The 27,324-nt window shown below is 43.9% G+C and overlaps 1 protein-coding gene across 3 annotated transcripts in view; it reads right to left on the bottom strand.

Annotated features, from left to right (window-relative positions):
• LOC135445774 (protein ELYS-like) overlaps nt 1-15,918 on the bottom strand; it is a 41,031-nt gene extending 25,113 nt beyond the window's left edge. The window contains exons 1-7 of one of the 3 annotated variants that reach the window (XM_064708793.1): nt 15,787-15,918; nt 10,769-10,895; nt 9,464-9,717; nt 5,678-5,858; nt 4,688-4,895; nt 3,730-3,846; nt 2,928-3,012 (exon numbers count right to left, since the gene is read on the bottom strand). In XM_064708793.1, coding sequence (XP_064564863.1) covers nt 2,928-3,012; nt 3,730-3,846; nt 4,688-4,895; nt 5,678-5,858; nt 9,464-9,717; nt 10,769-10,889 — 966 coding nt within the window. In that variant the 5' untranslated portion in view covers nt 10,890-10,895; nt 15,787-15,918. Of the gene's footprint in view, nt 1-2,927; nt 3,013-3,729; nt 3,847-4,687; nt 4,896-5,677; nt 5,859-9,463; nt 9,718-10,768; nt 10,896-15,476; nt 15,493-15,786 lie in introns of those variants that run through there. The other 2 variants (XM_064708796.1, XM_064708795.1) reach the window with 2 other exon arrangements.
• Nucleotides 15,919-27,324: the final 11,406 nt, after the last annotated feature.

Below are 27,324 nucleotides of genomic sequence, written 5' to 3'. Positions count from 1 at the left end.
CTCAGCATGAAAGTACACTATTAAGTGGTTTATCTGTAAGCCAGCTGCAGAACCTGTCTTTCCTCCTCAGAGGGTGCAGATGTTCAGCTCTCTTCAACAGCCTTCTAAGATTGGTTCCTGATATAATCTTTCTACACATGCCTGTGAATGTACTACTGGTTGTACAGTCTGCAGAGGGATCCAACTCTTACCTTAACTACACCACAGGTTTTTCAGGTCACAAACACAGTAACATTTTTTATCACTTTGTGTGCTTTTTTTCTAAGAGCGTCAAGTGGAATTTCTAGTAAATCAATTTTTAAAGACTGATGAAATATTTCAGCTCTCTGAGGTATAAATTGACATTTGTCACATCTTGTTCAGAAAAGACAACCAAGACAAATAACTGCCAAATAGTTCAAGGTCTCACATTTTAACATTAAATTGTTCAGATGGAAAAAAGTAGTAGCCATGAGGGAAATAGAGACAATTGCTTTTTCCCCAGTGCAGCACACAGTAAAAGGTATTGTCCTTGTCACTGCTAAGACTTAGCTAAAAATTTTCTTTTAAGAGGATAAAACAAAACTCAAATTCAAAAGCAAATCTTGAGAAGATTAAAGAAACTTTCTCCTATCAACCTGCCAAAGTGCTTAGAGCACTACAAGATGCAGGAGTGAACTGCAATGAAAACCCTTAAAAAAAGCCAACAAAACCAAACACAAAAAAACCCCCAAGAAACAAGGTGTTCTTTTCCTCTAGAGCACTGTATATTTTTGTCACTTAAAAACTGCACATGAAGATATGACATGCATATTCAGACATGTTGAACCACTTGAAGGTATTTCTACTTCATCACCATGACAGATGATGTATTTTAAAGAAACACCACCTCCTCCCAACACCCAACCTTATCTGTTCAAAAGCAACACTTTCAAATCAGGAAGGCCCTCTCCTACAGACAAAAGGAAAAAAGCACAAAATTCAAACTCATTCAAAAAATTCAAAACTCAAAGTCCTTATTAAAAAAAAAATCTTTGAACCACAATCCAAGGATTATCTCAATTTCATTTTGTACTACTGAGAACATACAAGGACAAATGTCAAATAGGAGGAACGACTTGCTGTGAATTAAGATTACTTTCCCATCTAAAAGATCTTGGTAGAATTTCGTGCATATAGAAATGCTGAATAGAATTAAACATTATAAAACATTATAGAGGTGCTTCTTGCCTCTGTTAGATTATCTGAGACCTAATAATACCCCTTCTATATTTTATCTATTCTATACCACAGCATATCTGCACTTAGTTCTAAAAATTTACAGAGACTTTTCTGACCAAATCATACCATTGTACATATTTTGCTGGCTTAAAAGAAGTAGGTTTCAGAGACAACCCATTCAAAACTCAAAACAAGAGTCATCTTTACAGCTACTGAGTTTCAGAATCAACGCCAAAGAGACATTGTAGGTATTTCTGTAGGTGTATTTGAAGTCAGGCTGACAGAGTTTAAAAGAAAAACAAGACTATAAAATAGAGATCAGAAATGTATAAAGAGAAATATATGACCATCTTGAAAGAAAGGGAGATAGACAGAAGCTTACTCAAATCTACAGTCTGGTAACACAAAGCTATTCACAGCCTTGTCTTCTCTTCCTACATGCCATTCATGTGATGTTTAAATGAAGAGTAATTTGTAACAGCCATTTCCTCTTCAGGAATCAGATGTGTAAGGGCTCCTTGCAGATGAATCTAGGTGGAACTCATGACACTGAAGTATAAAATTGTATGGCTTCAGCATGGACAGATTGTGTCTGACCAATCTGGCTATTTTCTACCATGGAGTGACTGAAACACTTGACGAGGTAAAACGGACTGATGTCATCTACCTAGACTTCTACAAGGTCTCTCTACAATCCCTCATGACATCACCATCCCTACATTGAAGACAGGCAGATCTGAAGGGTGGACTACTCAGTGGATAAGGAACTGGTTGGAAGGACCAAGCCAGAGAGTTGCGGCAAACAGTCTATCTATCTCCAGGCACGGACTGATGTTGAGTGTATCCCTCAGAAACCTGTGTGGGGATCAGTGCTCTTCTTGTGTCATCAATGACACAAACAGTGAGATCAAGTGCACCTTAATCAAGTTTGTAGATGACATAAGGCTGAAAGGTGCAGCTGACAAAACAGAAGGCCAGGATGTCATCCAGAAGGATCTGGAGAAGCCTGAGAGATGGGCCAATGGGAATCTCAGGACATGAAGGTCAGCATGTCCAGGTGCAAGGTGCTGCACCTGGAATGGGGCAATCCCAGACATGACTACAGACTGGGAAAAGTGACTGAGAACAGCCCTGCCAAGAAGGATTCTGGTGGGGGTTCTGGTGGACAGCAAGCAATATGCACTCATAGTCCAGAAGTCCAATCTCATCCTGGGAGACCTCAGGGCAGCCTTTCAGCACATAAATGGAGTTTATAAAAAAGAGGGAGGCTTTGACATTTTAAAAGGGCAGATAGTGACAGGACAAAGGAGAAGGGGTTTTCAAGCAAAACAGGAGAGATTAAGATTAGATGTTAAAAGAATTTTTTACTGTGAGAGTGGTGAGGATCTGGAGGTCAGGCTGCCCAGAGATGCTACAGATGTCCCATCCCTGGAAGTGTTCAAGACCAGAGTGGATGGGGCCCTGAGAGAACTTATCTAGTGGGTGGCATCCATAGTCATGGCAGGTGATTGGAATACATGATATTTAAGGTCTTCCAAACAAAACCATTCCATGATTCTATTACTTGTTCTGAAAAGTATAGACAAAAGAATGCCTAAAAAGACTCATCAAAGGACTTTTCTTAAGTCTCACTGATCTTTCATGTTAAATATTAATCTGGTCAACTTAACTGATCCTTACTTAGACAAATTACTATTTTTGTCTTCTCACATACAGGCCTATCTTACCTCATACATGACTTGTCCAGATGCCAGGCGTTTCCTGTCACCAAATGCTAACTGCAACAGATGTAAACTCACAACATCACCTTCACTGAAAAAGGTATAAATGAGAAAACTTGGTTACAAAGTTGCTTTACAATTCTCATTATCATTTTATTAGATCTAGGCTGAAACTGACTTAAGAACATGCTCTTGCTGAAAAGAAAAACACTGCTTCCCAAAACATGACAACTGGTCACATTTAGCCATTAAAACAGAAAGGAGGAAATTTTGACATGAACAGCTTCAGGGGCAAATGCTAACTGTACCTTTCTTTGGAAAGTTTTAATATGCAACATGGATGAAAAAATTGCTGAATTGCTGGCAACAGCTCACAACAATAAAGCATTCTCCATGAAAACTGCTTTTAAGTTGAACTTAAGAAGACTGTCAGTCTATGAACAGCTGTGCTGATTGAGTAGCTTGCTGATGATGTTTACTGCTCTGCATCTGCAGCCTAAACCACTTTAAATGGTACTGAATATCATGGTGGGAATACCAAACAAATCTTGAAGCAGTCATCAAGAAACAAGGGAAATCATTTGAGACTGCAAGCACAAAAACATAGCCACTGTTTCCTTCACCTTCTTCCACAAGGTAGTAAAGAGTCAAGCCCCTTTTTGCAAATGTAATATCCTGAAAAAATTGCACTGTAAGCCTAACACTTTTCATCTCCTGTACTGTTAAAGAAACAAAATGAATACACAGATATCAACCGAATGTGAACAAATATTAAAAAACCAGTGACTTATGGTTGGATTATATTCACCTTTGTTGTGTAGACTGAACAGCCCACAAGTAGCAACAATTGCGGGGATCATTCTCAGGCTCTTGAAAAGTAACTGCATAGACAGGAATCCTTCCTCCTTCAAGCTGGGAGTGGTGCCTACAGGTTTAAAATAAAAATATAGAAAAAAGGAGAGCCTGCTAGCTCTGGCTGTTTGTAGAAAGGTAGAAGCATCTTCTGGGAAAAAAGCAGCTTGCATACTTATCCTCAAAGTACAGATGGTCATACTTCCATTTAAAACAACTGATGACTGACAAGCCACTACTTCTTAAGTATTTGTCTTCCCAACTTCTAAACTTCAATTGCATCTTCACAATTTTATTTTTTTTTTTTGCATATAATTATGTGTCCACTGTCTATTTATGCATCCATAATGCATCCACAACACATACATAGTTTCTGGGGAAGCACTGTAGATTTCCTTAAGTAAGGCCTATCTGAATGTGGTCATATATTTCAAGTGGCAGATTTCAGATCACCTCTAAATTTCACTACTGCTTAAAATGTATATATCCCTTATTCTGATCTCCAGATCTTTCAAACAAACTTTCATTCACATATTCCTGGTCCGGGAATGAGTCGACCACCCAATTTCCATCAAGGCTGAAATGTAGGAAACAATGTGTTTTCAGGCACAGATCAACTGTTGAATTATCATGTCTAACTAGATCCATCACAGACACTTTAAAGAATATGATCACCAAAATCACATTATTCATACAGTGAAGCCTTTCAATGGATGCCCTAATTGCAGTAACTGGTTGTGAATCATTCCAAATCTCTCAGGGAAACAAACACGCTGCCTGGGTCCACAAAATACGACTGGACAGAACAGACTTATAAAAGTCAGCTCTATCACATCCCTACTGCATGACCTCCTGAAGCAAAAAATTGGGACCTCTGCACCTCCAAGTACAGCCAACTGGAAGTGACTACTTACTCCCTCTTCAAAGTTTTCATATTCCATAGTGACAAGTAGCCATCAGAAAATCCCACAACGAGCTGGTTGCTTCTGCTTATGTAGCACAGGGTGGATACTGCTGTTCCTGAAGGACTTCGCAACTGAAAACAGAGATGCCTCCCTTCCCTGGTCACAGCTTCTCTTCTTTGGGGAACTTCAGCAGGAATTCTAGTGACAACTTCTAGATCTGAACACATAAAAGCATGTGAGAAATGAATGCATTTTGCCACTTCAATTGCATTTTAAACTGATGTGATTATACAACGTGTATAATCTAATTCTGCAAATGGAACGCCCATTTGTGCAGCATCTTTTCTGGCTATTCCTGTTTCTGCACCCATTCAGAGAACAGAAGGACGCTCCAATGGGACAGGTATTCTCTCTCCTATTTCAAAACTGGGTACAAATGTAACCATTGGAGACAAATCCCTTTATTGGGCCTCATGAGGAAGCTACTTGAAGGGATATGAACTCCTGAAGCCACTCTTACAACACCCAAAACAGTGTCTGCCATCTGAAAACACAAATTGCAGGATTCATTCACCCAAATGAAGGACTTTTGATAAGCCAGATTTATTGTAAAACACAAGCCTAAAGCCTGCTCCAAGCCATCGATGGGAACAGGAGAACACTCCCAAGGAATCTGGTACCCCTGACACAACTTCCTATCACACAGCTGCACTGACTCAAATGGAAAAATTCCTACCTCCCACTGGCAAGAATCACAGGGAAAAAGGGATGTGGGCAGCAAGACCCCTTCTGAACATCAGCAGGAGCATTAAGCCACTCCATTTCTGGATCAGTTCAGAACCACACCATGTCAAACTGCTGTCTGCAGTCAGCAGTGGGCAGTGTCAGAAATGCCAGCAGTCACTCAGCACACTGGGATCTTCACTGGGACACAAGCTGGGTTTTGAAAGGAAACACATTCTCTTACTTCAAAACTCAAGTTTAAAAACTGCAGCTTACCTGATGCTTCTACTTCATTCTGACTGCAAGACAAATCATCCAAACAAAGGTCAACCAGAAGGACATGGCCAACATCCGTGGCCACCGCTGCCACTCCAAAGAGCCATCGCAGACTCTGGTGCAGGTGCCGCGTGCTCACGCTGGCTCCGCCGTCATTGCTGATGGGCTCGATGGCAGTCACCTGCAGGGAGCGGCACGGCAATGTCAGAGCCTGTGACAGCCCCACGAGGAACCCTCAGAAGGGAAGCCAGCACCAGCACATCAGAAACAGGACAGGAAATACAGGTTCATAAGACTTAAAACCAAATCATTGCTCCCTATTGTATCAAGCAGAAAGGAAATTAATAGAAAGAAAGCTCTCTCCACTTAAATGGCATATTCCGTCTTTACAGCTTACCAGTTTCCACTTCCTACTTAGAAATAATTGCATCTAAGAAGAGACATGAAATCAATTACATGCTAGAAGGTTTACCATGTGTAAAGGACTTAAATAATAAAGGCAAAGCTAGATCTAGTTCTCCCACTACTCAAAGTCAATCAATCAGTACTGTGATACAGTCCAGGCCCTCTTTACCCTGCATTTTGTAAGCTAAATCAGCGCTGCAACGATACAAGGCAGTGGCTGTGGGGTACACCAGATACACCATTTCCATGGGAATGAAACATTCCTAGAAAGGGCTGGAGGGAGACACTGAATAACTAAAATCTACCCTGGCTCTCACTTTGACTGATAATATCCAACAAAAATTCTAAACGCACACCAGCACTCTTACAGATGGCAAGGCAAACTGTAAAAAGCAGCCTAAACCAACAGCAAGAGACCAAACAAGAACTTGCTCAGCCTGAGGCAGGAGCTCTCTCTGCTCCCTGACAGGCCAAGCACTCCTCACGACCTCAGCGCAAGGTGAACAGACCCTGCAGCACCCACAGCACAGCCAGGACAAGAGTGACTGCTGCAGCAGAGACACAGGCACACCAGGGCTCGTGCACTCAAGGAGCAGGACAACACAGGAACAGGGGCTATCTTATGGCCTCTTACAAATGCAGCACCATGAAAGCAGACAGCTTTCCATCAGCAACACAGGTTTGTCTGAAACAGAGACGTGGGCGTCACAAGGTAGTCGATCTTGTTATGCAGCTTATTTACCCCAGAAATGGGAAAAATATCCAAAATTATAGGGTCCCTGAGGTTTTCTTCTATCCTGTATCAAGCACTTGCTTATGACTGCATTTGCCTGGCCACTGCTATACAATCCACCTTTCACCTTGAACCCAAGAACTCCAACCTTAGAAGTATCTGTAGCTACTTAGTAAACTTGGTTTTCTTTCACATTTCTTATGATTCAAATTAAATCTTTAATCCTCCCTGCTGCTCTGAGGACTAATACTGAGAAAGTATTTTGATTACTCAGATTCGTGCGTTCCAAGCACTGGTGACCGAAGAGGAAACACAGAACAAATCTCTCTGTGCAATTAGCCGAAGTTGAAGTGTTGCTTGTGAGCTCTTTTCAAGTTATTTTCCTCATTGTACAACTGGCTCCAAATGAATCTTTACTAGTTTTGCATAGGCTTCCAAAAATGTTCCCTGATTACTTCAATTTTCCATGTAGAAGCTCCTGAAATGACATTTTTTCCACTATGAAATGCACTGCTTTTTCCTATTCTCCTAGTGCTTTGCCAACTCATTCTCGGAAAGAACAAAGAAAACTTTTCTCAGCTCACTGAATCTGAATGCTGCCCTTCTGCCTCATACGAACCAGGAAAATTTGGGAAAATACCATGCAACAGTTCTGAAACGTGCAACTGTTAGAAACCAATTTGATGTACTTCATGTTTTTAATTCAGAATCCAATTCAAATCACACTCATCAACATTTTCAGTCTCCTGTTGCATCTCATACACACATCAAGAGGGCATAGAGAGACACTCACAGACACATGCAAAGACATTATGCCAAAATTCTTTCTAAGCTCCTGAGTCTGGGTTTTTTAACTGATTTATTTATTCTCTGAACGACTCAACATCCATTCTTACACTAAAAAGCATTCATACAGTCACAATAAACATCCTGTATTAATACACTAACAACTTGACACCTTGGAGCAGTTGCTCTAAATTAAACTGTACAACTTAGCTGTAAACAGAACTTATACCTGTTGACAAAATAGTCCCAAAAACACAGTGCTCATTAAAGGTTTAAAAGATTAAAGACAGAACTGCAGAAAGTAATGTTAAGAACCACATTTTACCTTTAAAAATAATCAATCTGAAAATCAGAGAAACATTCATACAAATCAATCCCCCCCAAATAATACATTACATAATATGCAAATATGAGTTTCTGAAAGAATTCAAAACATATGGACAGCAGCCAAGTGCACGTTTTATCTTCTTGTTTTTGCTTACCCTTACTCCCACTCACAGCCTGAAAGTTAAGACTCCAATTAGCAATACCTGTGTCTTGACTATGAACTAACACAATACCAAAGACATAGGAAGAAAAACATAAGCAACAGTTATGAGCTTTCAGGGCATAAGAGCAAAACCTTCAGAGCAGCTTTGGCTTTATTTCAAAATTCCTACCCTTCATCACCCAACAACCAACTCTTTCTTACAGGGCTTCATCTCTGCTCCTGCATCAGTTTTTGTGGTATAGAACAACTCTCTAACACAACTGATTGTTGGAACTAACTTCTACTTCAAAACATTTCCACAGCTATGGATTCAATGTGCAACATAGTTCTTACCTCTCAACCTTTGCTTTTTCCTAGCTTACTTAGACAGAAGTAAAATCTAACACACCAACATCACTTACCAAAACATAATTTACTTATTTTAAGTTCATGCTAGCACACAGCCTGCTTTTCCATCTACAACTTGAGCACATAGCAAAACAACACACTGGAACACTGACATTACTTGTATCTTTAGAACTTAACACAAATGCTTACTACTACTAACAAGACTTTGACCTGTACTCTAGTAAGTCAAACCACATAATGTTAGGGAAAACTGAGTAGTAAATAAGTATTTATTAGCTGCAGATTCTAAGATGATAAAAATGCAGTGAATCTTGATGTTCTGATAACTTAATCTGATTTTCATTTCCATTGTGTTAATGAGGCCCAGGGACACAACATCATTTGAATTCAAGGGTTACAGAAGGCAGAAAAAATTACCGACATTAAACCACTGTATCCCATCTACACAAACACTATATTCAACAAGCAGAGACTCAAGGACTGCAGACTGAAAGTAAATCTGCCAACTATCTGACAGATAACTCACTAAAATCTTTTTCCAATCCTAAGTTAACAGAAAAATCTGTTCTGTTCCCACGTCACCTGCTTCCTAGTCTGAGATTGATGGGAATGTATCAAAGTCACTAACGGCACAGTGCTGGGAGTCAGAGATACTTTAAGGACAGTATTCCTGACAGAAAATAGCCATTTAGAAAAAGAATATTACAGACAATTTGAGTATTCCTTTTTGCTCTGAAAAAACAATAAAGGTTTTCAATGCTTTTTTTTTTTTAAAGTGGAGAATTTCGTGATTATATGCTCTACAATGTTTTTTTTACTATCTGTAAGCTCAAAGGATAATGCAACTGCCAAGTCCAAGATTTTACATCAAGGCTCTCTTGACTGGATAATCTGAACTGACAATATGTTAAAGCAATATAAAAAGGATAAGTCATACAAAGAGATGCACAAGAGCTTTTCCTGAAACAGGATTATGCAGCACCAAACAACACAAAAACCTTCATTTCCCCAAAAAGATACATACCCTTCCTGGAAGAACAACTGCTTTAACCACTCTTGAGATCCCAAGGTCGTACAGGCAGAGAACACTTCCCTCTGCTTCCTCCAAGCCAACCAGGAGCCCAGTCCTCTTCTGCCAGGAGAACTCCTTCACCACGCGGACGGCGGGAGGCTGCTCGCTGACCCCGCTGAAGCGATAGGCAGAGAGCCGCTCTCCTGTCACCGAGTTCACCACCTCCAGCTGGGGGCCACACGCCAGCCACGCCAGGCCACTCCTGCCTGCAGGGCAACACGAGCAGCGCTCACCAAGTGCCAGCAGCACAACTGCAACAACAGCCAGGCCACCGCGCCCTTCCCTCAAATGCCACAGAGGGAAAGGCCAACCCACCACACCTGGACCATCATTTTAAATCACCCGCTGCAATCCTCAACCAACACTTCTTAAAATTAATAACCCCATTCTTTTGCATTTGTACTTGTCAGTCCTGCACTCAAGAACATTCACTCTTTGGGATAAAGGTTACAATAGACTGGGCTCCAGTCTGTACACCATAATTGGCCTGGTTTTGCTAAAGAACACCCAAATATGTACAGGAATACAAGTCTCAAAGCATACTTCAAATGCAGCCCATCTAAACCAATTCAGTTCCAGTTCAAGAATTTTGCTTGACACATGACTACTCTGGGCAGGGATTTGGACAGGAAATTATCTTAAAATGGGCACTGCATGTGCAATTCCAACTTTTACATGAGCTGATCCCAGAAAGAATTTAACAAGTGGTGTTTCACCAAAGAGTTTAACTCTTGCTCCTCTACTGAGGGACTTCAAGCTCAAAGGAAGGATGAGCTCCATTACAGCAACTACAGTCAGGTAGATAAGATTCTACCTGGTCTTCACAGAAGCCCAGACATCCAGACAGGCCTCCAGCCCTACCTTCAGATCACCTAGAAAGTCAACTGCCTAATCTGCTTAGCTGTTGTCAGCAACTCTCACTGGGTCCTCAATCTGCATCCTACTAAATACCTTGGAAACACATGAGCTGGTAAAAAGAAATTTGTCCCAAAACAACACGATTTCTTCCTTGAAAACTGCCTTCCATTTCATTCAGAACTCAGGAGGGCATGGTCAGCTATATTATTTCAATAGCACAGGACTGGAGCAGGCTGTTGCACTTTCAATGCTTCTAATTGTTAAAATATCCTGGTAGCACTGTCAGAACACCTGATCCATTTTACTTAACAAAACCAACTTGATGCCATGACCCTGTGCTTCAGGCAATAACAACTTCACACCAAATCCAAATTTAAAGGAAAATGCAAAGATGCTCACCTCCAGAAAACTTCCCACACAGCACAGAGTCTAGGGTGATCTCATCCTCCCCAAGTGCCTCAACAGTCACCTCTGGAAACTGCAGCAGACTGCTCGTTACCTGAGCTGTTAGGTCTCGCATTCTTCACTGGAGATAAAGAAAAAAAGGCAAAGAGACTCATGTCAGCCATAAATATCTTTGAGACTGACCCAAGCTTCATCAGTATGCAGTGACAAATCTCCCATGCATCATTTGTAGCTCTTTTTGCTTAAAGGAAATGGCACTTGGGACAGTTTTTCATCTCACAGCAGCGCAAAAGGAGAATCTCGAGCTTTTTTGATGCCTACGAGATCACCAACAAAAAGTGACACAGAGGGATGAACAAGATAACAGGGAAGAGAACAACACACCAAGTTCAAGCTTACTCATACAGGTTAGCAAGATGTGGTCTCAGAAAAATCATATTTCAAAAAGCTTATTGGTAAGAGGTATAACTCTCTGCCCTTTCCCTTGATTTAATACAGTATTATTTTTGTCAGCTGTCTTCTAGTAGATGTCACAGATCAGCCATGTCTTGTTTACTTTTTGCATGCTACTTTTTGGTGTTCAGGAATACAAAGTTCTTGACCAAATTCATCCTCAAATTCTTCCAGAAAACATACTGCTAAAACTTTCAAGTAATACTGACTTTCATAGCTGATCAATTAGAAGTATTCTTCCATACACTTAAGAGGTGAACATAACATAACACTTCAAAATATTGTTCTTTTTCTCTGCTGAAATAATTATATTTCTTATTCCAGTCCCTTCCTTCCTACTGCCTTTCCTTATCACATCTCTGCAGTATTAGAGAAAAAATTTCTAGGCCTCAGACAGTTTCATGCTCATACATGTGCTCCACAAGAGTTCACATTTCAGTATGTCAAGACAGATTTTTTTTTTTCCTGGAGAAACTGAAGAGCTGAACTAATTTACAGGATTAAACAGGTGGCTAAATATGAGATAATCCATATGCATGGAAATACAAATTATGTTAAGTATCTATGTTTTGCAAGTCATCTGGCTTATAGAAAAGGCCCCTGACAGACAAGGCAAATTCAACTGTCAGGTTCAAAGAGTACTGCTCTCTTCATGACATCTCAAGGTTTTATACACAGGTCACTAGTGCTGGGTTGTGCTCCCCAATCTGCTGCCAGCAGGACAACAAGCACATGAAGCACAGGAAGGGTAAATCAGGGTCCTGCACTAAGCACAAGTCAACATTTTGACAAAAATGCTGCTGATGGCAAAGCCACTACTGCAGCCAGCCAGCCGGACCACTCTGCCAGCATTCACTACTAGCACAGATCAGGTTCCAAGTGGGACAACTCACTTGCAGTAGTTTTGCTGAGTTTCTCTTTTGGTACCTGCCATCAGTTTCAAGTGACAACTTCTGCACTGTATCCAGGGGCTCCAGAGAGTAGAAGGCCTCACAATTTGACCAGCATTCTTGCTTAGTTTAATTGCAATTTAGTGGATATATTTTAGGAGTAACCCATAATACCAAATACTAATTCAGACACATCTGGTTGAGGTATAGCATCTTTGAAATGTTTCAGTGTGTGCTCGTGTTCCTGACACTGGGCACCACTGGAATGTTGCTGGCTCCGTCTGCTTTACACCCTCCCTTCAGGTATTTATGTGCATTGATGAGAAGCCCAGAGCCTTCTCTTCTCCAGGCTGAACAGTCTCAGTCCCCCAGCCTTTTCCCAGAGAAGAGCTGCTCCAATCTCCTCCAACCATCTTTGTGGTCCCTCACTGCACTCTCTCCAGCACCTTCATCTCTCATCTTGAGAGGCTGCTGAGCCTAGACCTGAGCCAGCATTCCAGCTGAGGCCTCACCAGTGCAGTACTAGAGGAAGGATCACTTCCCTTCACCTGCTGGCAAAGGTTCTTCCTCATGAGCCCAGGATACCATCAGCCCTCTTTGCTGCAGGGGCACAGGGATGGCTCATGGCCAGCTGGGTGTCCCAGGGACATTTCTGCCAAGCTGCTTTCCAGCCAGGCAGGCCCCACACACACGGGTGCCTGGAGATTCCTCCCCAGTGCAGGACTTGGCACTTTCCCTTGTTAAACTACACCAGGTTCCTGTCAGCCCATTTCTCCAACCTGACAAAGCACTGACTCTGACAACATATACTAAGGAATTTTAGAAAAGAGCACAAAGTTCCAGAATTACTGTAGCGAATAAATTTTTTTTCTTTTTTTTTTTGTAAATAAGAATGGAGATGTGTGTGTGGTAAGTATATGATTATTAATACCATACACCACAATAATAGCCAGATAGTTTTAAGAAAAGAGTGAGCAAATATCTTGCAGTAGGGCAGGTAAGGGCATGCAAGGAAAATGCTCAGCTGCGTGCTCTCCTTGAGTCACCCTGAGCCATCGTGCCGGAGACACTGCCTACCTGCTGTGCCAAGAGCACAGAACCTCGTGGGGCTCACTGGAAATCAAACTCAAACATCCTCTGCTGGGGAGATTTGAGTTTAAAAAACTAACTCCTCAGCATCCCAAAATGAATTCTTCCCTGATGGAATGCTCATATGTTAACACAAGAGTACTCCTGCCCACAACACTAAAAAAATCCATCCACAAACACCAGCAAGCACCATCAAATAAGTAGAACTCCAAGAGATAAACCATTTTTGTAGAAAATGAAAATACTAGAGCATCAGGCATGCTCAGTTTTGCTCCAGTAAGGCAATGACCATTTTAAACATCTCTTTTTGTTTTTAGAAATCAGGCATGAAACAAAGTTGAGAAACTTCATAACAAAATATGACCAACATATACTGACCTCTCTATAAGGATGCTTTGCTTGCATCATGTTGCTAAGTTAAACCAAGAACTGCTAGGAAATCAAATCAGAGGGGAAATACTCAGATCTACATTAAAGGCACAAAGCCTCTCAACCTTAAGAGATATATCCAACAGCAACTGCATTTCAGCTCTCTTTGAAACAATAACTACAATCACATTCTTACTTCTGTTAGAAATCAGATTAGGGTAAAATGTCACATGCTTACTCCGTTTTCAGGAATAAACCAGAATTCAACCTCCCAGCTGTATCCTACAGCAATGCAGTCTGCAAGACCATTCTTTTTCACCCAAGGAACTTATAACTTCCAAGCACCATGAACTAGTGCATTCGAAAGACAGAAATGTCATAAATTTTTGGATTTAAAAGCCTGGGAGGGGGGAGAGGGAAGGAGGGAAAAGAAAGAGAAATTGTGTGTTCATGCAGAATTACATACAGCCAAGTCAGAGTTCTGAGATGACAATTTTGACTGATGATATTCCACAAAAATCAGTTTAAAAGGCCAATAACATTATGGGCTCACAGAAGAAAAAGCTAAAAATATGGTCAGTCACAGCTGAAGACAAGATTTCACAGGACATGTTGACTTCATGGACATCAAAAGAGAGACCTTGCTGCCATCTCTCATCTCCGTATTTGCTCCTTTGTTCTACTACTGTATTTTGGAAGACATTTCCAGCATACCACACTGGTATGCCATCCCATTGCTGGCCCTGCCCAGCACAAATTCCAGAATCACATCAAACAGAAAGATCTGCCAGAATCACTCACAGTCACTTCTAAACACCAGGCTCGAGCCATCACCTAGAGCAGGCTGCCCAAGGCTGTATCCAGACGGAATTGGAACATTTAATTCTCCAACAGATTTTCACAATCAGCAACCTGACAAGACCAACTACAGAAACACCTGCAACCCATGCAACAGGGTGACTCTCTCTTGCCAGCTGAAGGATTCTATTCTCTCCACCAAACTAGCGTCACACCAGGAAAGGCACGTCACCCTGCTCCTCCAAAACTGTCCAACACCTTACTAGGCAGAAGACATAAAATTCACAGAAGCTTGATCACGCTTGAAAAAGCCAATCCCAGGCAAATCGATGCAGGAAGGAGAGCTGAGGCAGCACGTGAATGAGGAGCTGTCCTCGCCAGGACACAGAGCTGTGTGCCCAAGCGCAGGGGACAGCTGCCAGCCAAGGCTGGCACAACCAGCCACACCGACGGGCCCTGCAAAGGCACCGGCACGGCCACGCTCTGCCCGGTACCCCCGACGGGGTGCAGCCATCTCGACACAAACACGTCCCTCCGTTTCCTCCAATTTCCCCAGCCACGATGAGGAAGCAATCACTAGACCTGACCGACACCAAGCATTCCATCGGCAGAAGCTCCAGACATGGGCTCACAGTTTATTAAGGAAGGCACCGAGCACTTTTGTTTGAGGCAGCAGCAACTCTGCTTCGCGATGTTTTGCTTCGTGCAGAGACCCCCACAAATGGCACTGGGTTGTTCCAGAGCTGCGGTCTCCCCGCTGCACCCAGCCCCCGTCCCGCACTCGCCGCTCTAGGCACAGAGCGCATTTCCCGCCTCCTCATGGAATACAACCCCGAAGCCCGGCGGGGGAGGGGGAGGCGGAATTGGAAAGAAGTAAAGAAAAACCCTCCCAGAACAGGGCCCAAGGGGTGAGAACAGAGGGCGTGCGCGGGTGGCCGGGCAGGAGGGAAAGCTCCTGGCGGCAGCCGCCGCATCTCCCACGCCCCCCAGGCTGGCGGAGCCTCCCATGTGCGCTGCCCAGGCCGCGCCGCCCGGGCCTCCCCCGCCGCCGGGGGCCGAGGCACGTGTGGCGGACACGGCGCCGCAGCCCGGGGGTCACTTACATAAGGGACGGGCGGCCGGGCCCGCCCGGGGCCCCCGCGGGCCCGCGCTGCGCCAGCGCCGGTGCCGGCCTATACGGCTCGGGAGCGCCCGCTACGCGCTGGTACGGGGGGGAAGGAAGAAAGGGAGGAACGAAGGCAGACGGGCGGGCGGGGGTCGCCGTTGCCGCCACCTCCGCCGCCTCCTCCTGTGCGCGCCGCTGCCCCCAGCCCAGCCGAGCCCCGCGCTCCCGGTACGTGCCGGTGCCGGTGGCATGTCCCTCCCAGAGCGGCGACAACGGCACGGCCCGGCCCCGCGCGCCCGCGCACCCACCTCGCTCGCTCACCCGCCGCGCGGGGGGCGGGACGGGAGTGGGGGGACGGGCCGAGTTCTCGCGAGATCCGCAGCGAACCTCCGCGGGAATTTTCAAATGCGCGGGACACGGCCCCAGGCGCTGGCGATGGCGGTCTCTGGACTACGGATCCCGGCGTGCTGTGCGGCCGCCCCTTTCCGTTCCCGCCCCTGCCCCGGTGGCTGCTGTCTGTCGCGGGGCACACTGGGAGCTGTAGTTCCTGGGCCGGCAGGACCGGCCCCCTGCGGAGCCCGTCCGTGGGGACGGCTCTGCTCTCCTGCCCCGCCGTGAGGGAACCGCCGGCAGGGGAAGGCAAAGCTGGCCCTGCCTACTTGTGTCCGTCTCATGGCAGGAGCCGCTCACCCACTCCTCCCCCTTCCCCCGCGGTCTGTCTGGAGTTCATTGTATCGCAGAATGGTTTGGGTTGGAAGGGACTCTAAAGATCATCGAGTTACAGCCTCCCTGCCGCGGGCGGGGACACCTCCCGCTGGACCGGGTTGCTCAAAGCCCTTTTCAGCCTGGCCTTGAACACTTCCAGGAATGGAGCATCCACAGCTTCTCTGGACAACCTGTTTCAGGGCCTCATCACCCTCACAGTATCAGATTTCTTCCTACGATCTAATCTAAACCTAAACTCTTTGTTTGGATCCATTCCCCCTTCTCCTGTCATGCTCTTTTAAAAAGTCCCTGTCCATCTTTCTTGTAGGTTCCCTTCTGGTACTGAAATGCCAGTCATTAGGTCACACACTTAAAAGGATTTAAAAAGGGGTAGGCTATTTAGCTGCAGTTTTCCTCTTAATTTTAATAAGAAATTGTATGTAAAACCCCAACAAATTAATATAAAATTAATGTTACACTGTTAGTCACTGAAAGGAGAAAACGTAAGTATGAAGTCAAAAGTGCAAGTCTAATGCTACTCCTTTCAGTGTATGTATTTTAATGTGGTCAAAACATTCTTTGACTTATATTTTCAGGTATTCATAAAGAAATAGTATAGTGGAAGGCATTCCTGCCCATGGCAGGGGTGTTGGAACAAGATGATCTTTAAAGTCCCTTCCAACCCAAGCCATTCTATGACTCTACGAAATGTGTAATGCTTCTAAGTGCAGCATCATCAAAGGGGTGGCAAAGGCATTTAATTTCTTCCAGCACACATTATCCCTAAATTACAGCCATGCCTCTTGTGAAAAATGCCAATCACTTGTTTTTAGAATTTTAAAAGTTTAATAATAATAAAATATTAAAAATATTTCTATTCTAAAAATAGAAAAAATTCTAAAAATATTAGAGTAATAATTAGAGTAATAAAAATTTGAACAATTGGGATTAGGACAATATTAGACAATAAAAACAAAGACTTATTGATGGTCTGGGTACCTTTTTCTGGGCAGCACGAGCCTGAAAAAGGACACACGTTAACAGAGGATTAACCCTTAAAAACAACAGCCTGTTGCATATTTATACACCTCATACATGATGCATAAATTCCATTCAAACAAAGGATTCTGTCTGGTCAGTGTCAACTTCTTCCTCTTAATCCTGACAGCATCTTCAGGGCTGAGTGAGGTGGGAAGATAATGGAGCAATAAATTCTTGTTCTCTGAAAGATTTAGGTACCCTGTGGCTGCTATCTCGGAGCAAGTAGCTCATTCCTCTCTTTAAAATAACATCCCACATACATAGTTTCTATTTTGACTACAAAAGTTACATTTTAACTACAAAACTACATTTACCATACCATTGAAATGTTAATACAGCACTACTAATTAATACAACATAATACATATAGTAAATATCTGCTTAGAGCCATATAATATGCACTTTTCACACTCTTTGCATAATAGTATAAAGAATTGCCATTCTTTATACTATTATGCAAATCTTTTTTGTGATTTGGTGGCTGCTGTTGCCATTTCAGATCTATTAATTGGCATCATAGAAGAGCACAGGTCACAGAGAAGGAGCCCACCATGAGGATTGCACAGGCCAGCCCTGCCCCTGACCTTGGGGGAGGCTGTGCACAGTCCCAGGGTTTTGGTGAGACAGAATTTGCCTGCAGAGAAGGAAGCCTGGCCCTGGTCACCAGCTGATGGATGATGGCAGAGCTGGCTGTCACACATGGGAGGCTCTGCATGACAGAGACAGATCTGGGGTGGGCTCAAAAGTGAGGACAGGCAGCTCTCATCTGATGTGACAGAGAGCAAGGAGCTAAGGGAGAAGTGCAAAGATAGGCATGGCAGCATGGGAGGACCAGCCAGACCCACATCCTTTGCAAAGACATGTAGAGTGATTGTGTGCAGGACAGGGATGCATTTATTGAGGGAAGGACAAGTGCTTTGGCAGTAAGCACAGCTCAAAGTGGCAATTCAGCGTGGATGAGAGCCTTAGCTTCACACATGGAGACAGAGGGGTTTCATGTCAGGAGTTATTTGTACAACAGTGCTTTCAAGGTTTGGGTATGATCTGGATAAGGACATGAGGAGAAGTCTGGACCAAAGTTGTCCCCCCTGTCAGAGGCATAAGTGAACACTGGCCTGAACAGCAGCTGAGGGGCCGTGGGATGAACTTGGCTGGGTAAGCCAAGCTTGAGCTTCAACTGACAGCAAGGCTTATCTGAGCAGGCATCAGGGAGCTGAGCAAGAATGTGTTTGGCAAAAAGGGTCTATGACTCATCTTGCCCAGTTTTAAATGTCTACAGTGCAGTCATCCATCCATTCAGCTGGACTCCCTTTTTAGGTGGGGAAAGGAAACAGCTTTTTCCTGAGTGCCTGTCCTGGCTGGCTTTAGATACCTCCTACAGGATTAGCTGTAATGGAAGCCTAGATGGAGCCATTGTAGATAGAGACAACTATGCTGTACCTTTTAACTTTTGGTTGGGTTGATCTCTCTTTTAGAGCTCAATCTGAATAGAGCACTGGGTTTTCAAGCTGCTTGGCAGGAGAATTTATGTTTGTGGTAGGGATTACATGGAGATAAAAGAGAAAGAGGATGAGAACACAATTTTATAACACCTATTCTAGAGTCTGAAGAGCAAGATAAAGAGGAGTGTCCAAAAGGCATGGTGGTCAAGTGAGAGAAGGGAAAGGGAAGGGCAGAGCTTCAAATGAGAGAGAATAACCTCTCAGGCGGAGCTGACTTGTGGCAAGTGCCTGACAGGTGATGGGAGTGGAGGGGAGAGCTGGAGCTGCCTAAGAGGAGGTCATTTTGAGGCTTCCACAAAAACAATGCTGACTGAATGTGGGGGCAGGGGCCTGATGAGGAGGAGGAGTTTCATGAGGAGGAGTCCAGCCTTTCACTGAGGTTACAAAGCAAAGAGAATAGAGGTGCATGTTTGTACTGGGTTTGTGTGGCCAGGTTTTGGTAGTGGAGGAGCGTCAAGGGTGGCTTCTGTGAGAAGCTGCCAGAAGCTTCCCCTGTGTCTGACAGAGCCAAAGCCTGGAAGCTCCAGGACAGGCCTGCTGCCTGCTAAGGCCAGTTCATAGCAATGGTGGTAGCTCCTATGGGGTAACAGATTTAAGAAAGTAAGAAAAGGCACAATTCTAGCCAGAGGGAGGAGTGAGAATATGTCAGGGGAACAGCTCTGCAGACACCAAGGTCAGTGCAGAAGGACAGGGAGGAGATGCTTCTGTCACTGGAGAAGAGATTCCCCTGCAGCCGGTGGTAAAGACCACGATGAGGCAGCTGTCCCCCTGCAGTTCCCTGTGGTCCATGCCAGAGCAGGGGGATGCCCAAAAGCAGGCTGTGACCCTGTGGGAATCCCACGCTGGAGTAGGCTCCTGGCAGGACCGGAGGACGCCGTGGAGAGAAGAGCTCACACTGGAGCAGGTTTGCTGGCAGGACTTGTGATCCCACAGGGAACCCATGCTGGAGCAGCCTGTTCCTGAAGGACTGCACCCCTTGGAAAGGGACCCACACTGGAGCAGTTCATGAAGCACTGCAGCCCATGGGAAGGATCCCATTGGAGAAGCTTGTGGAGGACTGTCTCCTTAGGGAGGGAATCCACATGGGGGTGGGGGAACAGTGAAGTGTCCTGCCCTTGAGGAGGAAGGAGCAGCAGAGTCAATGCATGTTTAACTGGCTGCAACCTCCATTCCCCATCCCTCTGTGCTGCAGGAAGGGGAGGAGGTAGAGAAACTCAGGAATTAAGCTGAACCCAGAAGATGGGAGGGATAGGGGCAAGGTGTTTTAATATTTAGCTTTTATTTCTCATTGTCTCACTCTGATATAATTTTAAAGAAATTAAATTCCTTTTCACTGAAACAAATCTGTTTCGCCCGTGACAATGGCTGGTGAGTGATCTCTCCCTCTCTTTATCTCAACCCACAAGCTTTCATTATATTTTCTCTCCCCTGTCCAGCTGGGGAGCGGAATGATGGAGGAGTTGGTGGCTTGTAAACAATAAGAGTATTAATAGTTGCATCTATTGAAATAGAAAGAGCCAGACAAGAGTGAGCAATTAACAAGGTAAAATGAAGCATGAGGCAATTAAGGGGATGAGAGAAAGTGGAACTAACAGTGAGAAAAGGAGCAGGATGGCAAAACCAAAGAAGAGAGCTCTGTGCCTGTGGCACCAGCAAAGACTGGCAGTGAGATAAGTGGAAGTGGGCTAGAGGTGTGGGGATTGCAAAGCCAAAACACAGGAAGAAAGCAGTGAGATGTTGTGCAAATAGAGAAGGAAGCAGGAAGGAAGATGCAGGGAAGAGGGAAGATGCTGCAGCTGAAAATGTATGCAAAGTGCATGCAAATGGAAAATGTTCAGCTGAGCTGGAAAAATTAGGCTGCTTGGTGTACCAGATGTCCTCAGGTTTCAGGCGGTTAGGATTGTTGAAAACCTGGCGGACGAGCTGTATTAGAAAGCTCATGTTGTTACTCAGCTAAGTTAATGATTGCCAAGTCTAATTGTTATGGCTGGGTTGGGAGCCAGTGGAGTCACAGCTGCAGCAGCACAGCAGCTCTGAGGTGGAGCTCCCCAGACCCAGGCACCAGTTTGGCTGCTGTACAGCTGTGGGTGTCTGCACACTGGGTCCTGATGCACCCACGGGGGTACCTGGCCCTGGCAATTCCCCTCCCTAGGGAATTGGGAAGCCTGGAACACAGTGCTGGGTGCAAAGAAGGGCTCCAGCACTGAGTCAGACCATCTGCTCTGGGAAAGCTGGGAGAAGACCCCAAAAGCAGTTTTTGAATGACAGGCAGCTGGAGGTGGGTTTGGGCTCCCTGGGGGCATCCTGCAGCACAGCCTTTCTTCCCAGTCGATAAGTCAATATCTGATTATGGGTGATACCCACGAGCACTCTGCTGCTTTGTGCTGCCCCAGCACTGGGCTGTGGCTGCTGCTTTGGTGCATCCAGTTGGCATCCACTTTTGCCTTTGAGTATCTGTGATTCTGCCTCAAGAAATTAAAATGGAAGGTGTTGCATGCTTGATAATATTTTTTTCAAATCCTTGTGAAGATGCAGTAGCATCCTCTACAAGCACTTCTTGGTCCTTGTGGTCTGGCAGTTTCAGTAAGCTATACCAAAAGTAAGCAAATACTGAGATGAAGAAAGCTCTGTGTTAAAATGAAGGTCATACTGTTGGCATGTATCAGGGATGTAAAGGTGAAACAATGAAGAAGATGCTGCAGTGGTGTAATGATTATTTTCAAGCACAGGATTGTTTAAAGAGACAGGATGCTTAGCAATGTGGTTATACTTATCCAAATTACAAGGGTGCAAGTTTGAAAACAAGGAATTAAATACTGCCTTTCAGTAATTACACAGAAGGAATCTATTTTGACAGTGTATGTGGTGTTTTTAAAGCCAAATACTAAAAAGACTCAGACACAAAAGGCAGGTGTTTGGGCTTTTTGAGATGTTTCACTGTGAATTGTTTCAGCTGATGTAATTGTTTCAGCTGAGATTTTTGTAAGGTTTAAGAGTCTGATCTTAATTTAATTTTCTGGACTCAGAATGCCTGGTTATGATATACTAGCAATTAGTTCTATACATCTCTTACACTTAAGTAATATTTAAGTATTCTCAACCTTTAATTCTACTATATATTTCATTGGAAATAAATATTTTCTGGGTTTTTCCTTTAAAATTGTATTAAATCAATTGTAGGGCTTTAACAGTATTACACATTAAAAGAATTAATTAGAGCTTTTGAATATCAAAATCAAAGTAATTAGAGACTTAATGGACCGAACATAATATAACGGGATCTCTTCTATTCTCCACTAGAGCAGCAATAATTTAATATGAAGAGATGCACTCCAGAATTTCCCAGAGAAAGAAAATATTAAGTGGTGGTTGGGTTGAAACTGCAGTTGCAGAAGTGTCATGAAGTCACAAAAATAAGGAGGGAGAGAAGTGTATGCATTTCCGTTTAAAAAGAAAAAGAGGGACCTTAGGAGACCTTGAAAATGCATTCCTGAGCAGCATAATGAGTATTATCACATCTCAGTTTTTCCTGTAGAAAATGTTACAGCTTGATTGTCAGAGCTATTCCCAGATGCATTTTTATACATTACAGCATTACATATTACTAAGTTTGGGAATTGTTTTTTCTCATGTTTTATTGTTGTTGTTGGGTTTCTTTCCATTGTAATCTGAAGCCTAGATGTGTTCCTCTTGCAGACTGAAAACATGACTTTTCTTCCCCTAGATAAGATTGGGACAGGGAAGAGTTCTCTTGTTCTGGTCCTCTGTCATCCTGCCACCATGTGTAGCAATTGGGGAAGTTCTGTGGCTGGTGGGTTTGGTGTGAGCTGTGGCGCTGGGAGGACCTGTCCTTGCTCAAACAATTAGTTTGCATATATCTGTTCCTAAACAAGCAGCAGAGAGAAGACAAACACTGCAAGGTCTGGCTTCAGGCAGGTGGGAACCTCTGAGTAATATTAGTAGCTTGGCTAATGCCATTCAGGCTTTTCATTTCATAATTTATGGACATCATGTTTTTTATTAAAATCTGCACAAAGCAGTCAAAAGTGAGGAAATAAGAGATTTCAAATATTTTACATATGTAAGGCTTATGCCCACATAAGCCTTTCCCCCACCCCCAAAGTCAATGCATTTCTTCACGATACAATAACTTTCATGTTAACCCAAAATTAATATGGTTCTGTTAATATCAAGGCTGAGAAGGAATGCAGGTGTATTTTCAAGGGAGATTATTGCTTCTAGAAACAAACTGGTCATTATGATAGGATTATCTCATCTGACTTCAGCTGTATGAAAGGCGAGTATCGACTTTAAGTGCTCCCATAGACTTTTTATCTTCAACTGTGCTGACTGATCTCTAAGTCAGATTTCCCTTGCTTACAGCCCTGCAGTGCCCTGTACCTTACCCTGTCCCACCTACAGCACCGCTGCCAATAAATTAAAGAAACCATCTTGGCTCCCTTTTCTCCTTTTTTTGGAGGAAAGAGTAAGCACTTCAACAGACCTTGTTTGTCCTTTGTAGGAGAGACACCTGGATAGGTCAGACCCTCTGGGGTGCCTGGTTCTTCCTCTAACATTAGGGGGAACCTAGACAAGTGGCAGGGAAAGGTTGCTTCCCTTTTAGGTAGCTATCTATGGCTCTGTTCAACAGGAGCTGGGAAGTGGCTGTGGTTACAAACCTTGTTTAGTGCATAGCCAATTAAATCCCCGTAAAACGAGCTTCTCCCATAACTTGTGCTTGTTAGACTGCTCTAAGACCTTCCAATTATCCATGCTGATCATGAAATAAAGGCAAAATAACTCCCCAGACACAGGAGTCACTATACTGCAGTTATTTATAGGGAAGTCCATGGCCTGCATTTGCTTATCCCTCCTTTTATGTTTATTTTTAGGTTTATGCAGGTAAAGGCAGATGGTTGCTTCAATGTATTTAAAATAGCCAACATACCAAAGCAAACCAGGGTAAGCAGAGGTGATGTGGATATGCCTTACACCAGCCAATTCAAAGCAGGAAGTTTCTTTCTTCTCAGTTGTTTTGTTAGCTGACCACACAAGAAATTCCCAAGTTCACCAGCAGTATTTCACTTGCCTAGCCTCTGTGATAACTGACATTCCTCCTTGTGCAGCACGAAGGTCACACAATGACAGTACCCATCAGCCAACACAGAAGGACCTTCATGTTCTAGATCACCTGGGCTGCATGTCTTGAAAAACATGGAGTTTATGTCTGTCTTGGTTTGAAAAGACAGGTGTCTGCTAAGGAAGGCAGGAGCCTCCCTTGAAATGGAAAATGTAAACCCCCTCCCTCCAAGTTATTATAGTTTTGAAATTAAGGACTCTCAGGCAAAGATATGGAAATAGAAATACCAGTTCTTTACTAGGAAAATTAAAACCACAAATACAATAGTACAAAAAATAAAACAAACCGCTGAAAGAGTCAGAATACAACCTGACACCCTGTGGGTCAGTGTGTTAGTAGGAGTCTGATTAAATGGTGGCTGCTGTCCTCCTGCAGTGACAGGTGTGGTTCTCTTGGAGCAGTGATCCTGTTGAGAAGGGTGTAGTTTTTCTCTGAAGGTCCCATAGTGGTGTGGGTGGGCCTGGTCTTCCTCTGGGAATCCAGTGGGAAAAGGCTGTCTCTGGTGTTCCAAATCTTAGATTATATCCATGTAGGAATGCTTGGCTCCTCCCCCTGGGCCGAGCCTCTCACAATGGGATGATGTAATTTTATCAGTCATGCACTGACACTCAATAGCCCATTTAACAGAAGATGTCTCCCCGGAGGGTAGATTGGTTGTGGAAGAGATAAAGAAAACTGCCCTACCTCTAACAGATATGAATAGAATACACACCCCATTTCCAACCTGAGATGTATGCCTGATGGCATAAACAAACAACACTTCTTTACACAGGAAAGGAGTAGAATTTCCTGCATAGCACATGTGTAATCTGACTAAATTAATTGTACTATTTGAGCACAATGGTTTTTATTCCTATGGTTTTGTAGATAAATCCCAATGATCAGTAATCCAAATCAAGCTTTTCCCACTAAATAAAAAGGATAGTTTATTCATTGCTTTTCTGGCCTTTCTTCCAGCTCTGACAAATCCCTATTGCACTTCATATTGAAATAAAGGAATAATGCACTTGCACATTTGGAAAATAACAAATTAATCCTAAAGAATAAGGTCTTAAAATCTAACTTGGAAATACAGTTTCCCTGTGATTTGTGATTCAGGGGGATTTTGAACTCAGTTGATGCAGTGCAATGGCAACAGTGCACTAAACTGAGGAAATGGGTTGCCATGCTGAGGTGCTGCAAACTAGCCTGCAGATGTGTTCTGAGGTCTAAAATAAAAACACTCCAGTTCCACTTGCACCAAAACCACTCTGCTGACTACAGTTCATTATCACTGTGCAAATACTGCATGTGTAAGGTGGTTTGTATCATGTTCAAATTTGGAATGCCCTAATTCAATACATGCTGAGCTGGGGACCACGATGACATTATTGGTATTAGGCATATTCTTTGGTGATTAACCTCTACATGTGTGACCTCAGGTCAGAGTAACTAGGTCAGGTGTTACCTAGAAAACTTGGAGGCGACCAAATCCAAACTTAAGTAGCAAAACCCTAAATGCTGGAAAATGCAACCTGAAAAAAAATTCAGACTGGCTCTTTTTCATTAGAAATGTGGTCATATATGTTGAAATGACCATCAAGGACAGATTTTTGCAAAGAGTACTCAGCCATTCCTTTATAAGCAGAAAAAGCAAATTATAGAAATGGCCTTGTGCAGGAGAGCTCAGGATATCTGTGTTTCCTCAAACCATCTGCAACAGACTGGCTCTTGAAAATGTTTGAGAGAAAGAGTCATTTCCCAGTGCAGGTAAGATTTAATGTCAATGTGCCCAGCTGTGCAAGAAGCACTGCTGAGTGTGGGTGACTAATACATTTGCCTGCACAGCAACTTCAATGTGTAATTTATTGTTGTGTAGGCTGTCTGGATAGCTCAGCCCCGCAGCCTTTTGTTTTGCCAGATGCTGATCACCTCCTGAGAAGTGCTAAGACATCTCATTTGTCAGTGCATGCTTGGTGCCTTGCAGAAAGTGATCAGAGCCTTGTTGGGTTTGTGACCCACCTGTACTGAAAAATTGAGGTGATCCATCCTCTGCAAACAGAGACAGCTAACACAAAGCCAGTGCCCTTGAAAGAGCCACTGTGACCTCTGGTTTGAGCAATTTAGAGGCAACATCACTCAGTCTGCTGAATCTGCTCATTAACTGCTGGAACAAAGAATTACTGTGAATAAGTAGTTCTTTTTGCTTCCCCTTCTCCACCACTTGAAAGCTAAAAAATATTTTTCTGGAAGTGGCATAATGGAAATTAACTGAGTGGCACCAGCTTGAGGTTCTGCCTGGCAGCCTCAGGCATGGGGCAGTGCCTAGCCAGGCTTTAAGGGAGCCTGTGGAGGGTAGACCCCTTGATTTTCCCTCCTGCCTAACAGCCCCTGCCTGGAATGCCTGGGATGGTTTGTGTTGGGCTCATCTCCCTGGCACAGCTGGGACAGCTCCCAGAATTGGTACTACCTGACCTGTACAGGACTTGGCTTCTTTGCTTGGGGCTCCCAGGCTCCAAGGGGCTTTCTGGGCAGAGGTCTTTTTCCTTCCAGAGAAACCCAGCTTCTGTAGCACCAACTCTGTTGAAACACATCACCCTAGGCAAGGATCAGCTGGATTGTTTCCCCACCTCCACTAGAAACTACACCAGCATCTTGTATGGTGTTAGTTACACAAGACAGTGCAGCTTTCAGGAAATAAATGGATGGTGATGCCCTACAGCGAGCATTTAAGATGAGTATATTTGCCAACTTGTGTTGCTTGATGCTTGTAGGAAAACATTTCCTTTTAATGAGAGAGGTATATTTACTATTTTCTCCCTTCTGCTAGCAAACATTTGTGCTGCAGGTTGTATGGTGTCCAACATCAGCCCATGGGAAAAACATGGGAGGTTTTCAAGGAACTCCCATGGGCGTTCCCTGAAAAAATGCTGACAAAGAAACAATATCTTTTCTTGATGCTGAGCCTCAAACTGTGGATGAATGTAGAAATTATTTCAACAGCTGAATAAGGACACAGGGCAAGGGGTCTCCTCCCTGCCACCAGTGCCTCCCACAGAGCCAGCTCCTCCTCCTGGGTGCCACCACTGATGCTGCAGCACCATGGCTGGCACACTGGTGCCAGGAAACTGCATGGTGTCCAGCTTCTTCCCATGAAGGATTCTTTACATCTAGAATTTCATAGGATTTGGAAAGGTTTGACGTTTAAAAGTTGCCAGGGGTTTCCAGAGGAAAGAAGCCCGTGCACATGGCCTGTCAGATGCCTCACCTGCTGTGTGATCCAAAACTGGTTGTTTTCAGCAAGCTGAATTCACTTCCTATCTATATTACAATGCCAGTCAGCGACAGGACTCTGGTTGGGGATCTCACTGAGAGCAGCCTGGTTTTGCTTTGTGACTTATCCTGTAACAGGAGAGCTCAGATTTCCTTGCACTCTCACTGTGGCCCCTGTATCTGCTGCTGCTGACAAACAGGCTCCT

This window comes from Zonotrichia leucophrys, chromosome 3 (genome assembly GCF_028769735.1).
Source record: "Zonotrichia leucophrys gambelii isolate GWCS_2022_RI chromosome 3, RI_Zleu_2.0, whole genome shotgun sequence".
NCBI classification, from domain to species: Eukaryota; Metazoa; Chordata; class Aves; order Passeriformes; family Passerellidae; genus Zonotrichia; species Zonotrichia leucophrys.
This window is presented reverse-complemented; position numbering and strand designations above follow the sequence as displayed.